Source organism: Microtus pennsylvanicus, chromosome 3 (assembly GCF_037038515.1).
Source record: "Microtus pennsylvanicus isolate mMicPen1 chromosome 3, mMicPen1.hap1, whole genome shotgun sequence".
In the NCBI taxonomy this organism is placed as follows: domain Eukaryota; kingdom Metazoa; phylum Chordata; class Mammalia; order Rodentia; family Cricetidae; genus Microtus; species Microtus pennsylvanicus.
This window is the reverse complement of record NC_134581.1, coordinates 84157606-84171564: the sequence shown is the minus strand read 5'-3', so window position 1 is coordinate 84171564 and position 13959 is coordinate 84157606. Positions and strand designations below refer to the sequence as shown.

The following is a 13959-nucleotide window of genomic DNA, read 5'->3' as shown; positions in this document are numbered from 1 at the left end:
GCCCCCGTCGGTCAGGGAACCTTGGTCAAAGTTTCAGGAAGAGGTGGCAAAAATTGAGATTAAAAAAAAAAGCAGGCACCACGTCCTGAAAGCAAAACTGCCTGGCCCTGAAGAGATGAAGCAGGCAGGGTGTGGTCACTGCAGGAAGCCAATAGGGTGATGGAGTGGGTTTAGATGCCTAGCTGCATTCAGCACCCGCCCAGTCAGGCCATTCTCACCACACAAAGGGCCCAAACAGAAGCAATCAGCAAAGCAGAGTGAAATGGAAAAAAAAAAAAAAAACAAAAAACAAAAACCAGGAGGAGGGCAGCTCAAAGAGCAAAACAGAGCAAGAAGAAGAACCAACTGAGTGAGCAGACACCCAAGCTGAGCAGGAATGAGAAGGGAAAGAGGGCCCTGAGGTGACAGAAAAGGGGCTCCCTAAATCTATTATATCTATTTTACTAATATGCTTAATTGGCATATGGCAAATTAGTGTGCTTATGGGATACAGTGTCATTTGAAACATTTCAATACATAAGTAGCTGGCTTCTCTTTCATCAACACATGATCATTTCTTTCTGGTGGAGTTTCTCTCTCTCTCTCTCTCTCTCTCTCTCTCTCTCTCTCTCTCTCTCTCTCTCTTGCTAGGATCTGAGCTCAGGGCTTCTTCCATGCTAAGCAAATGTTCTGCCACCCAGTTCATCCTCAGCCCTGGACCAGGAAGATTTAAAATCGTTTCTGCTGACTGGGTGTGGCAAGCACATACCTGCAGTACCAGTATTTGGAAGGCTGAGGCAGGAGGAGTGAGAGATAGAGACCATCCCTGGCTACATACTGAGCCCTTGTCTCAAAAAACAAAACAGCAAGGGCTGGAGAGATGGCTCAGCAGTTAAGATTAGTGGATATTCTTGCAAAGGACCCAAGTTCAGTTCCCCAGCACCTACGTGGCTACTTAGAACCATATGTAACTCCAGTTCTAGGGGATCTGATGCCCTCTTCTGGCCTCTGTGGGTACCAGTTACATACATGCAGGTAAAACACACATACACATTTAAAAAAATGTCTCTACTGCTTTACTTTGTTTACTTGTCTGTTTGGTAGACAGTGACTCACTATGTGGACGTGACTGCTGTCCTGAAACCCTATGTAAGCAAGGCTGTCTTTGAACTCACAGAGATCCATCTTCCTCTGCCACCCAAGTACTAGAATTAAAGGCATGTGCCACTGTGCCTGGCTTTCCTGCCCTTTTTGAAGAGTCAATTCATTGACAGTGATCTAAAGATATTATAATTTACACAGACTTATGCAACAAGATGTTAAAAGTATCCACGTCTGTAATCTCTGGTTCCTTTTCTTTGTCTCTGGAAGTAGCCTGCTGATTGATAAGGCTTCATTCTCCCCTTCCCTTCCCCAGTCTTCCCTGGGTCTCCCCAGTGCCGTGCAGACTGAGGCACAGGACCATACACCCTCAGGTCATGTTCGTGTTGATGCCAACTGTCTCATGACTTTCTTGGGAGAAAACACTGCCTTATGCCAGTGCTCATCACAGATACCAAAGCCGCGGTATTTTCCCCATCAACCCATTCTATGTGACTATGACAGAGACAGAGGGCAGACGAAAGCGAACAAGGTATCAAAGCCGGGCACGTCCTTCACTGGCTACAGAGTGCCGTGCTCCCTTGTGGACACTTTTTTCTCCTCTACTTTGTTTGTTTGTTTTTAAGACAGGGTTTCCCCCGGCGGTGGTGGCGCACACCTTTAATCCCAGCACTCAGGAGGCAGAGCAGGCGGATCTCTGGGAGTTCGAGGCCTGCTTGATCTACAAGAGCTAGTTCCGGGACAGGCAACAAAGCTACAGAGAAACCCTGTCTCGAAAAAAAAAAAAAAAAAAAGACAGGGTTTCTCTGTGTATCTTTGGCTGTCCTGGAACTAGTTCTGTAGACCAGGCTGTCCTCGAACTCACGGAGATCTGCCTGTCTCTGCCCCCCCCCCCCCCCCCAGTGCTGGGATTAAAGGCGTGCGCCACCACCACCTGTCTTAGGTTTCTCTCTCTCTCTCTCTCTCTCTCTCTCTTTTTTTTTTTTTTTTTTGGTTTTTCGAGACAGGATTTCTCTGTAGCTTTGGAGCCTGTCCTGGAACTCCCTTTGCAAACCAGGCTGGCCTCGAACTCACAGAGATCCGCCTGCCTCTGCCTCTTGAGTGCTGGGATTAAAGGTGTGTGCCACCACCGCCCGGCTAGTTTTTCTCTTTTATACATGATATAACACCTCTTTCCTCCTCACCTTTCCCCTAAATTATGAAGATCTTTCAGAGAAATGCTAAGGAGTTGGAGGGGACGCCATCCAGGAATGATCCTATCTCTAGCATTTTCATGCCTGTCTGAAGATATCACTTTCCAAATCCATCTTTGTCTCCAGGGCTGAGGCACATGTCTGGGCCTGAGCTGACAGAGCTGCTGGACCAGGTAGAGGGTGCCATCCGTGACCTCTCCGAGGAACTGGTCCACCAGCTGGCCCGCAGAGACGAGCTGGAGTTTGAGAAGGAAGTGAAGAACTCCTTCATCACGGTGCTCATTGAGGTTCAGAACAAGCAGAAGGAGCAACGGGAACTGATGAAGAAGAGACGGAAAGAGAAGGGGTTGAGCCTGCAGAGCAGCCGAATAGAGAAGGGAAACCAGATGCCTCTCAAGGTACGTGAGCAACCAGAACACTAGAAACAGCCAGCCTGGAGCCCTAACCATCGCATGTCCTGATATTCACCCTGTAGTAGACGCCTAAACAGTTACCGAGTTCCAGCTATGTGACAGTGGGTCAGGAAAGCAGGGGATGCCTCCTGTCTGTCTGTCTTCCCTGAAGGCCTCTGGTCTAAATGGAGGACATACTGAATAAGAATTAAAAAGTAAGTAGATACGACCCATTCTCAAGGTCCTTCAAAAGATGGAGTTCAGGATCTCTGCCAGTGGCATGGATTATTGCCCAACCTGGTCCCTTTGGGGCCTGTGTAGAGTATCGCTGGGCTGTTTGAATGGCTGAAAACTGCCAGAGACCTGCTTCTGTGGGGTTCAAATGGATAGGAAGTGAGGGTGAATTCGAATGGCAACCAGTGTATTTATTGAAAAAAAAATACAGCTTGTATATTCTATACTTGCATATAGGACTAAATGGGAGAAAGGGGGCGTGTGAGCTGGGGTGTGACTTATGGTCAGGGTTTGAAGAAGCTAGCATTGACCTTGACAAGTTAATAGGCTTCATTCGTCTGTTAATGGAAAGGTCACAAGTTCCTTGCGCCAGAGACAGGAATGTTTCCCTTTTTAGCAAGCAGAAACTTTCTTTAAACCCCTGAGGAACTAGAGACTTGTCTAAGTGCCTGACCTTGGGAAAAGGACTTTCATGGGGGAGGGAGGATCAGACACTCCATTTTAGAATATTGCAGTTGCTTGTATGGCTTATCCAAATAGCTAAAGCTTAAAGTGAACAAAGACGAGGCTAGATACACATTACTGTGAACCCGAGTAGATAGATCTTAGGAATTTATACATTTTGATTATCAAATATACTTTATTTATTAAGCATGTGTTACTTATCTAAATTTCCTGGCAGCTTGACGTTAACTTGTGTGGGAGCAGGCAGATTTATCACGCTATATGGTACCACGGCGGCAGGGATATTTTTCCAAAGAATTATTTTGTTTAGAGAGGCTGCCATTTTATGTATTTTCATCCTTCAAAGCCCACACAAAATTTCCCAAAGGGAAAGCCATAAGGGAACTCCCATAACACATAGCAAGAATTGCTAAAAAACAAAAATAAAAGGTGCCAGGAACTGTAGCCTGCAAAGTCGAAATGCTGGAACTGTGTGAAGCAACAATGGTTTACATGTGGTCCACGCCAGAAAATGGCTGGATGGCTCAATGGTTATTAACAGGATGACGTCCATAGGCTTATCTAAGCTGCTTTTCACAAACCTATTGAATTAAGCCTGGGCCATGTGACTCTTGAAGTTTTCCTGGACCAGGCCACTTCTGGAAGCCTGCCTTTCCTGATAGCTGCATTCTCTGCTTCACCCTACGATCTTGGCATCATAGTTCTCCAGAGATGCATTGTTCTGAATTACTTTTGTTTACATGATACAGGACGAAATGAGGAAGTCTAGAGAGTGACAAGGGAGTCTTGTAGCCCTTAGGGACTTACCAAGATGAATCTCTGAAACTGCTAACTACTATTCTTGCTTAAATTCTGGCTTATCTGTGCAAGCCAATGACTTACGTTATCTGCCACTTATCCAAGGCAGTTTGACAGCTGGTGAGCATTTGAGCCAAGACACAGAAGTCCCTGGGGTGGTGACACTGGGGCAGGAAGCCTTTGCCCATCTTGAGTGTGTTTCTTCCTTAGCGCTTCAGCATGGAAGGCATCTCCAACATTCTGCAGAGTGGCATCCGCCAGACCTTTGGCTCCTCGGGAGCCGACAGACAGGTATGTATGTGCAGCAGAGTTTGCTCTTTTGTTCTTTTAGACAACTAACAGCTCAGCTTCTGCACCACAAGTGAGGGGGATGGAGGCACAGAAGTTATCCCAGAATTTGGGCAAGTGTGAGGTACCCTAACATTTTATTCCACTCCTAAGAAAGACACAGAAAATGTCTTTCAAAGGTCGTTTTTGGTTTTTGTTTTAATTCTGGGACATGAATAAAACTTAAAACTCAACACCAAAAGGAGATCTATAAATTGGTTTGCCTTAAGAATAAAATACAGGCCTGGAGGTATGGCTCAGCCGTTAAAGGCTAGGCTCACAACCAAAAATATAAGAGTTCGGTTCCCAGCACCCACGGCTGTCCCTCCAGGTATTAACAAAAAAAAAAAAGAATAAAATACAGGCTGGAGAGATGCCCCAGCTATTAAAGACTAGGCTCACAACCCAAACCACAAAAATAAAGTGTATTGGGGGATCTGTTTCACAATAGATTCCCATCTTAGTGCCTAATCAGTTCTCTCATATTGGATGGCCAGCTGAGATAGTGCCTTCAATACCACCTCTTTACCCTCTAGCTCTGATTGTAAGTCACACTGTGATGTCTCTTTCTTACTTCCATGTAGTCAGCTTTGAAGTAATGCAATGAAATACCCGAGGCAATTAACTTTAGAAAGTTATTAACTTTATTTGTTTTTATTGGTTTGGCATTTGGTAAGATGGCATCCCTGTGGGTGTGGGTGTGTAGGAACAAACAGGCCCATGTTAAATTTGACAGAGAGAAGAGAGAAACGGAGACAGAATGGGGGTGGGACACATAAAAGTCCAAGAGAGAACACTTAGTAGTAGCCTTGAAAGGCTTGCATAATGACTTCCCCCTGGATCCTAGCCTTAAAAGGCCATAGTGCATCCAGGTACCATGACCCTGCGGATCAGGGCTTTGCATACGGACCTTTGGAAGACACATTACATCCAAACCACAGCATCTGTGATGCAGCTTGAAGTTCTGGCTATTAAGGCAGAGATCAACAGCTTTGCTGGTTATGTGCTGTGATCTGTTGCTAGGTCCTGGAGGTGCCAAGATGAAAAGTCCTGGCCTCCCCCCGCCTGGAGGAACAGAAAATCTAATAGGCTTGGCAGTGCGTGCACTGGCAACTTTCAAGTGTGGGTGGGATGAGTGATTGTGAAGTATGTGTGCTGTTTGAACGGTTGAAATGGAATCCTACATATTAGAATTTTACAGCCATATCCTAGACGACATCTAACCAGCCCTTCCTATTCCTGGGAGAACTGAGGCCCAGAGTCATAGGGCAGTTTTCCAGGGACTCACTGCCAGTGACAGGGCCCAAGTTACAATCCAGGACGCTTGACCTTGAACCTATCACCTTGGGCTTCCTTGGGGCCTGGCAAGATCTCTCTGGCTTTTGGGTCTTTGACGTCCACTGGGTGGGTACCTCAGGGTTTGCTTTGTCGTGTCCTAAGAGGGAGCAAATCTGACAGTCAAGATCTTGGGCGGGGTGGATATGTCATTTGACAAAAGAGAAATAATTCCTTCTTAAATTGCACTGCACCCACTGCCCCTGCTATTATCTGAGAGGAGAAAGACTCTCCAAGGTTCTGAGAACAAAAAAGATTTTATATTAAGAATGTAGAATTTGCAGGGCAGTTGGTGGCACCTGCCTTTAATCCCAGCACTTGGGAGGCAGGCAGGTGGATCTCTGTGAGTTCAAGGTCAGCTTGGTCTACAGAGCGAGTTTCAGGACAGCCAGGGCTGTTACACAAAGCACCCCATCTCCAAAAAGGAAAACAACAGCAACAAAAAAGAATGTGGAAGTTGGGGCAAGGGGAGTTCCCCCCACTGAATGTGGGGGAAAGCCTTGCCTTAGAGATACATGAGTAGGAGAAGTGAGTTCTGAAGTAGCGGTGTGCCAGTGAGAGTGGGTGGTGCCCAGATTTTAAAGCAAAGCATGGTCTCTGTGCAAGTTGCCCACTGTGCCTGAACCCAAGAGGGAGCAGTAACTCAGGCCCTGCCCGCCCTGCTTGTCTTGGCAGTACCTGAACACGGTCATCCCTTACGAGAAGAAATCCTCTCCTCCCTCCGTGGAAGACCTGCAGATGTTGACAAACAGTGAGTTCTTCTTCCTCAGCCCCAGGCCTAGGATGCCATCCCTCCTGGCCTGTGCACCTCCTGTTCTCAGTTCCCCGATTTCTCTAGGATAGTTTTGCATGGGGCAAAATTCTCTGCGTATCATATCCCCTTGAACAAGACAAAATTTAAATACCCTGCTGTGGCCCCCAGGTGTTTTTTTTTTTTTTTTTTAAGGATGGGGAGGACCTTGAGGGGTGAGCAGAGTTTTCTGTTTTCCCTGCAGCTCCTGGGCTTTGTGAAGGTTTTTGGGGCGGGACAAGGCTGCTTGGGAAGAATAGAGTCAGTTTTCCTTCCAGGAAGTGACTGCCTCTTCTTCACTTAAGATGCTTTGTTCTGTATTGATAGATATTCTGAGCTGGGGGCGTGGGGTAAGAGGGTGGGGGTGGGGATGCAAACCAACACATAATAAAGCGCTTTTCATCTGTATACGACACAGTACAACCTCAAAGGACCAGTGTCCGATAGCGGTATTATCGCGTTTCTCTTAGGAGGAGAAAATTCTGGACTGAGACTTGGTGACACACTCAGTTGATCAGATAGAAATTCCATTTCTTTCCAGGCAACCGAGCTTGCTGAATGACAGCTCACAAGCCTGCTCAATGCACTGTGGCTGCCCTGAAGGGGATGGGCCACTGCAGGGCTATTGGTCATGCTAGAGAAAGGGAGAGGGACTTTTCACTTGGCCTAGGAAGACAAATATCCCCTACTGCACCCCCACCCCCAAGTTAAGGGTGAAGAAAGGCTTCCTTTCTAGCCATCTGGAGAACAAAAGCAGATCTTGTGGCAAATAGATCTTGTCAGCATTCATAGACATCATGTCCTTGAGAATCGGGGATTTTAACTTCAAAGTACATTTGCTCGGTTTAGATTTCTGCATCTGTATAAGTATGCACTGTGATTGGTTTTTCAGTACTGTGAACTGATCCTAGGGACTTGTGCATGCTCTGTGAGTTTGAGGTCAGCCAGGTCTACAGAGTGAGTTCCAGGACAGCTAGAGCAACATAGAGAAACCCTATGCAAAAAAAAAAAAAAAAAAATCTAAATCCGGTGAGACAGCTCAGTGGGCAAAGCACCTGCTGTGCAAGCCTGGAGTTCTGAGTTCAAGCCCCAGAACCTACAGAAAGGTAGACAGACAGAACCAACTTTGTAGAATAGTCTGCTGACTTCCACATAGGACCCCTGACCCAAACGTATACACATGTATGTGCACACACACACATAATAAATAACAGTTATTTTGAAATTATAACCAGTGGGCCCAGCATTAGAATACTATAGGGATATGGAAAAGTGGACAAAGCAAATCAGTGTGCTGGTCAGTTCTATATAACTGACAAAATGCCTGAGGAAATAATTTAAAGGAGGGCAGAGTTTTTTTGACTCTGCTTCAGAGGTTCAGTCCATCTGTTTCCGGGTCCATGGTGAGACCGAGCATCACGGAGGAAAGGGGACAATGACACAGCTGCTCATCTCATGGCTGCTGGGAAATCCAGAGAGCCCCACGGGCATGTCCTCAGGGACTCACACTCTAACTAGGTCTCGCCTCCTAAGTTTCCATCCCCTGCCAATATCCCATCAAACAGAGAACATATCAGTCCATTGATGATTTCAGAGCCCTCATGATCCGATCACATTCCCAAAGCCCCACCTTTGAACATTCTTGAATTAGGAACCAACTCTCAGTGCATGAACATTTTGGGGGACATTTCAGATCAAACCATAATGTTAATTTTCTCCATCATCATGGTTACTACTGTGGTATTTTAATTATATTTTACAAGTTTTCCAGATAGTTGCAGTTTCATGAGCTATAAAAGTTTTGTTTAGTTCACTATCTGATGTGTGTGGGTGTTTTGCTGACCTGTAGGACTGTGTAGCACTTGCACGCATTAGACAGATGAGAGCATCAGATCCGTTGAAACTGGAGTTGCAGACGGTTGTGAGTCAACATGTGGGTGCTGGGAACTGAACTTGAGTCCTCTGGAAAAGCAGCCTGTGCTTTTAACTGCTGGACCATCTCTCCATGAATTTGCATCTAAAAATACAACACAGAGCCGGCAAGATTGCTCAGCAGGTAAAGGCCCTTGCCACCAAGCTTGGGACCTGAGTTCCATCCTGGAGACCACGTGGTAGAAGGAGAGAACCAAGTTCTCCAGTCCTCTCTCTTCCTTCCACATGCATGCCCTCATACACACCCACACCCACTGTAGCACGTGTAACTAAAAATTCTTAGGTACAGCAGGAAGCAAACAGAAGAAACCAGGATCCCCAGCATCTAATTTTGTTGAAATGACTATATATCAAAAGACATAAAGGAAACAAAACCCTGATAGGCTATGGGTTCAGTCTTTTCCCCTGGCCATATTTGTATCATCATATTGAGTCCTATTCTTCACCTGTTCTGACCATGTTCCAAGTTCTGACCATTACCCAGCCTCAACACGGACCTGGATCTGGGATCCTGGAAGTGGATCTGGGATCCCACCCTTGTCGTGGTGGCCTCCTGACTCAGGGCCTGCTGATCTTCACTGTTCACTCTGCTTATGAAGGTGACATACGACTGTTGGGGAGAGTTAGGCAGCATAGAAACAGTACCGGAAGTAGCATCCTCTGTGGTCTCACATTCAGAACTACTTAATAATTTCATGCACTGTTCTAGATATTTCTATGTTAGGAGATATTTGTTATAAAGCTAATACATGTTCTTCAGCCTTCTTCATTGATAAGTCTTCTATATAGGTAGACCTCTCATTTTCGTAGGTGGTATAAGACTCCAAAGGCTAGACACACTAGTTTGTTTAAGGAAGCTTAAACTGGTGAAGGAGTCTATTGTTGGGTGCTTTTGTTGAAGTTATAAATAAGGCTCAGATACTTTCTTATAGAATTTCCTTGTGTTGACTTCTATCGTGTAAGTTGTGAACATGTGAGCACGTTGTTTAGTTAACAGAAAAGAATTTATTTGTTTGGGGACAGAACATGAGCTAGACCAGTGTCCTAACATTGAATTACAGTCTCACCCCCAGTAAATGCAGTTTTAAAACTTTTATGAAAGCCTTTAGGTTTTCCAAGCTTTCCTACTGTTTGTTTCTTGTAGAAGTCAAGTAGGTATTTCAGCAAGCGCTGTGAAGGCTCCCTGGGAGTCCACAATTCTTCAACTCTGCACAGTCTAACACTGTAGTGGAAACTGCTATGACCTGCATGGCTTTGGAGTTGACCTGACTTGAGGAATGAAGAAAGGACAGACACACAGACAGAAAAGCTGGGGTTGGGTGGGTCACATACCCTAACGGAGATGTACCAGGAGAAACCTGGAAACTCAGCACGTTAATTTTATTCATCCGAATTGAGGATGTGGGTTTATTGCATACAGCTGAACCAGGATGCGATAATCAGCTGATAATCATCTGATCTCTGCAGGAGAGCAATTTCAGGTTGCAGTCAAGGGCAGCAGGAAGGTAGTATGCTCGACTGTTTTTAGCTAAGGGTCAGTGATTCATAGCGTCTGTATTTGGACCAAAGGAAGGTTTTGCCATTTCCCTGGGGCTGCGGCATCAGGGCTCTTGACCTGGCTGTACTTGTGTCAACAATACACTTTCACCCAGGACCTCATTTCCTCCCCACAGGAAATAGCAAAGATTTGTCGGATAAACTTTATTTGTGATCAATAAATTGAAGGTGTGGATTATCGCAATAACATTTTTTGTTGTTGTTGTTTTTCGAGACAGGGTTTCTCTGTAGCTTTGAAACCTGCCCTGGAACTAGATCTTGTAGATCAGGCTGGTCTCGAACTCACAGAGATCTGACTACCTCTGCCTCCCGAGTGCTGGGATTAAAGGTATGCCACTGCCCGGTGCAATAACATTTTTTTTATGTGAGTAGAATATTTTTAAAGATAGTTTCAGCTGGGTGGTGGTGGCTAGCCTGGTCTACACATGAGCCAGGGCTACATAGTGAAACCCTGTCTCAAAAACAAAACAAACAACACAATTTTATTAGTGATTAGCAATTAATATTTAAAATTTAGGCTGACTATCTCCAAAAAAACTGATTTTATCATTTTGGGCCATTGCTTCATTTTTTATCTATCTATCTATCTATCTATCTATCTATCTATCTATCTATCTATCTCTACCTATTTATTGCTTCATTTATTTTTATTAAAGATATGTATTTGGTAGATGGTATAGAAGTTATAGATGAACCAAAAGGGGAAAATCGAAAGAAGTCACCAGTAGGTCCACTCTGCAGAGACAGCCCTACCTCTCTCTGCAAGTATTCGCTCTCATCCTGAGAACGCTGACTCTTGGAAGCCTGTAGAGGACTGTGCCTACTTACACTCAGTGAATACCAGGTTTCCTCATATCATTTCTTTCTCACTAAGAGTGGACTTTGTCTAGCCTTAGAAGCAAACATACCCTAACAATATCTTGGCCCACATCTCCCTCTCTCTCCTCCAGTTCTCTTCGCCATGAAGGAGGATAATGAGAAGGTGCCTACTTTGCTAACGGACTACATTTTAAAAGGTGAGAGCATCCACCCTCCTCCCCAAACAGAAGGGGTCCTCCGGGCTCCTGTGCCAGCTGCAGAGCTCATGCTGAAGCCCCCATAGAGCGCCCACTGCAGGTCAACCAGGTTGTGGTCCTATAAACCCCACGGTCATCATGAGGGCTTCACTACCAGGCCTGGGGAGATTCTCTTACTTCAGGTCACCAGTGCGTGTCCTCATGAGGAACAAGACACCAACAAAGAACTTACTCTGGAAATCCAGCGGCTTTTGCACCATGTCATATGTAGTTAGGAGAAACAAAGCCTGGGAAAAGTTAATAGTTTTAACATTAACTTGAAAGGAGAATGTTGTCATGATTAACTTCGTCTTTTCCTAACCTTTTTAAAAAGGGAGTACAACTGGAGATGCAGGGGCCCATACATGCTAGGCGAGCATCCTCCCATTGAGTCACAGCTTCTGCCCTGTAACTTCTTTCTGAATTACTATGGAAGTTTTCAGTGCGGGCAACAGTAAAGAGGATTAACTCACAGCTAACCTTTTACTTTATTTTTATTTATTTTTATGTATGTAGGTGTTCCCCCTGCATGTGTTTGTTCTCCTTGTGTGTCCCCAAAGAGACCAGAAAAGGCCATCAGGTCCCTTGGGACTGGAGTTACAGATAGTTATGGGTTCTGAGTTATGTGGGCTCTAGGGAATTGAACCTGGGTGTTCAGGAAGAATAGGCAACGCTCTTAACCGCTGAGCCATCTCTCCAGCCCCAGCCAGTGCTCTTAACCCTTGAACCCTCTCTCCAGCCCACAGCAGGCTTATTTATATTCCTATCCCAGTTTTGTTTTGAAGCAGATGTCTGTTAGTATTTTTGCATTTATAAAGATCTCAGGGTACATTTCCAGAATCTGAGAATTGGACACATAGCCGTAATGCCATTATCCAACTAGGACTGGGGATGGCGATGGGTGGCTTGCCTGGAAGTATGAGCCCTGGGCTCCATTTCCAGAAAAGCAGAAAGGGAGGAGGGAAGGCTACAAGGGCAAACTTAAACATTGTGTGTCACTGGTGACCTGACCGCTGTTCAGATCACCTTGGTCCCCACACAGTGTTTCCAGTTTGCTTGCTTGCATCAGGACCTGGTGATGGTCCATAAAATGTGATGATTTATCTCCTAAGTCTGTCTCTGCCTATCTTTGTGTCTCAGCCACTCCCATCCCTTCTTCCTGTCTCCCTCCCCCAGGATCTTAGGCAGCCCAGGCTGGCCTCAAACCCTTTCTGTAACTGAGAAAGACCTTGAAATCCTGATCTTCCTGCCCCCACCTCCCAAGTGCCAGGATTACCACCAAGCTCAGCCAATAATGTATCTTTAAAAACCAAAAAATACAAACAAACAAAAAACATATATAGCCTTTCCTTTCCTTCTTTATTATTTAAATTCATTTGTTAAATTATAGAATAGATTTGTCCTAGATTAGTCCCAATTCCAGCCCAAGGTTTACTTTATTCTTTCGTCTCCTTTGTTTATCTGTACCTGATGAAACAAGAGACCTGATGAAGTCCAGGCTAACCACCTCATGCTGTGTGGTTGCAGCCCTGCATGAGAAGCCCCGCACTGTTTGGCTATCTTCTCTTTGTATGTTGCCTGCTATCATGAGCACGCATTGTTTGGACCCATCATCTTTGAGTTCACTTTTACACAAAACCTAGAGCCTTGCAAAAGGCTTGTGGAACCTGGTTACGAAATCCCAAACTGTGCTCTTTCTATGAGGATCAGAGGGGTTAATATTAAATTTCAATAAGAAGAATTTAGGTTAAGAATTAGGAAGAACTTGTGACTCTCAAAGACTTTGCAAGAATAGAAGCTTTTCAAAGAAGTGTGTAGAGGTGGGTTAAATGAGGTTGGCGAGCTGAAACCTAGACTGTGACCCCCTGAAATGTCAGTGAATTTAGAAAAGCAGTTAATATTTATGGGGCATATTTTACAAGTCTCTCAGCAGCCCTGTGAGTAGTAGCTCAGCTACACCCTAGCATGGCCGGGGAAGGCATCTCCGTAAAGTCACGGCGTTAGATCCTCCACGGACCCTGGAGACTGCAGTGCTTGCTTATTGTGACAGACACCTGTCATTCTCTTCTGCTCCTGGAAAGATGACTCAGGGCTGCAGCCATGGCCTGGTCCTTGGGGGTGGCTTTCTGCGCAGCGTGACCTCCGTGTGACCTCTCTCCTCTTCTGTTTCAGTGCTCTGTCCAACCTAACCTCACCTGAGGAGCAGCCTCACTGCAGGAGGTCACGGAGCAGGAACGTCATTCCATCACTGGGATTGCATGACACCATGTCACCTCCTGCGTGTATTTAAACATGTATAGCTTAACCTGGATTAAACACGAGCAACCGTGCGGGGGGTCCTTTGCCGTTGGCTTCTAGTGCTAGTAATCTTTGGATGCATGATCGGGCGCAGGGGCCGGTGATGCTCCTTCCTCACCGCCTGTGTTGGGGAAGGCAGGTGCCCTCACCACTCATTACGTAGTCTGGCTCCAGCCCTCAGCCCAGCTTATACTCTAAGACTAATTTTGAAATAAACCTTCATTTAAGTAATATTCTTCATGCTTTTTGGAGACTAGTGTCCATTGGCTGTGTGTTCCAAACCCTCCAGGGAAATGATGTCTGGCTGTTCTCAAATGCTGGCCTGTGGCCATGGCCCTGTGGCCCTGTGGTGGGTACGGGTGGGGCCATGTGATGTGGTGAGGTTGCCTATGTCACAGAAGGAGGCCGTTCATAGTCTCCTCAGTTTTCGCTGCTTGGCTATAGTATGTGGGGTAGAAACTAGCCAGTCCGGAGCTAGGCGGAGATGGAGAATCTGCAACGCC

General features: G+C 45.7%; 1 protein-coding gene across 3 annotated transcripts in view; it reads left to right on the top strand.

Annotated features, from left to right (window-relative positions):
- Window positions 1–13687, top strand: part of Fez1 (fasciculation and elongation protein zeta 1) — a 54589-nt gene extending 40902 nt beyond the window's left edge. For all 3 annotated transcript variants that reach the window (XM_075966371.1, XM_075966373.1, XM_075966372.1), the window contains 5 exons: window positions 2400–2671; window positions 4373–4453; window positions 6500–6575; window positions 11054–11119; window positions 13331–13687. In XM_075966371.1, coding sequence (XP_075822486.1) covers window positions 2400–2671; window positions 4373–4453; window positions 6500–6575; window positions 11054–11119; window positions 13331–13347 — 512 coding nt within the window. In that variant the 3' untranslated portion in view covers window positions 13348–13687. The remainder of the gene's footprint in view (window positions 1–2399; window positions 2672–4372; window positions 4454–6499; window positions 6576–11053; window positions 11120–13330) is intronic.
- The last annotated feature ends 272 nt before the right edge of the window (window positions 13688–13959 follow it).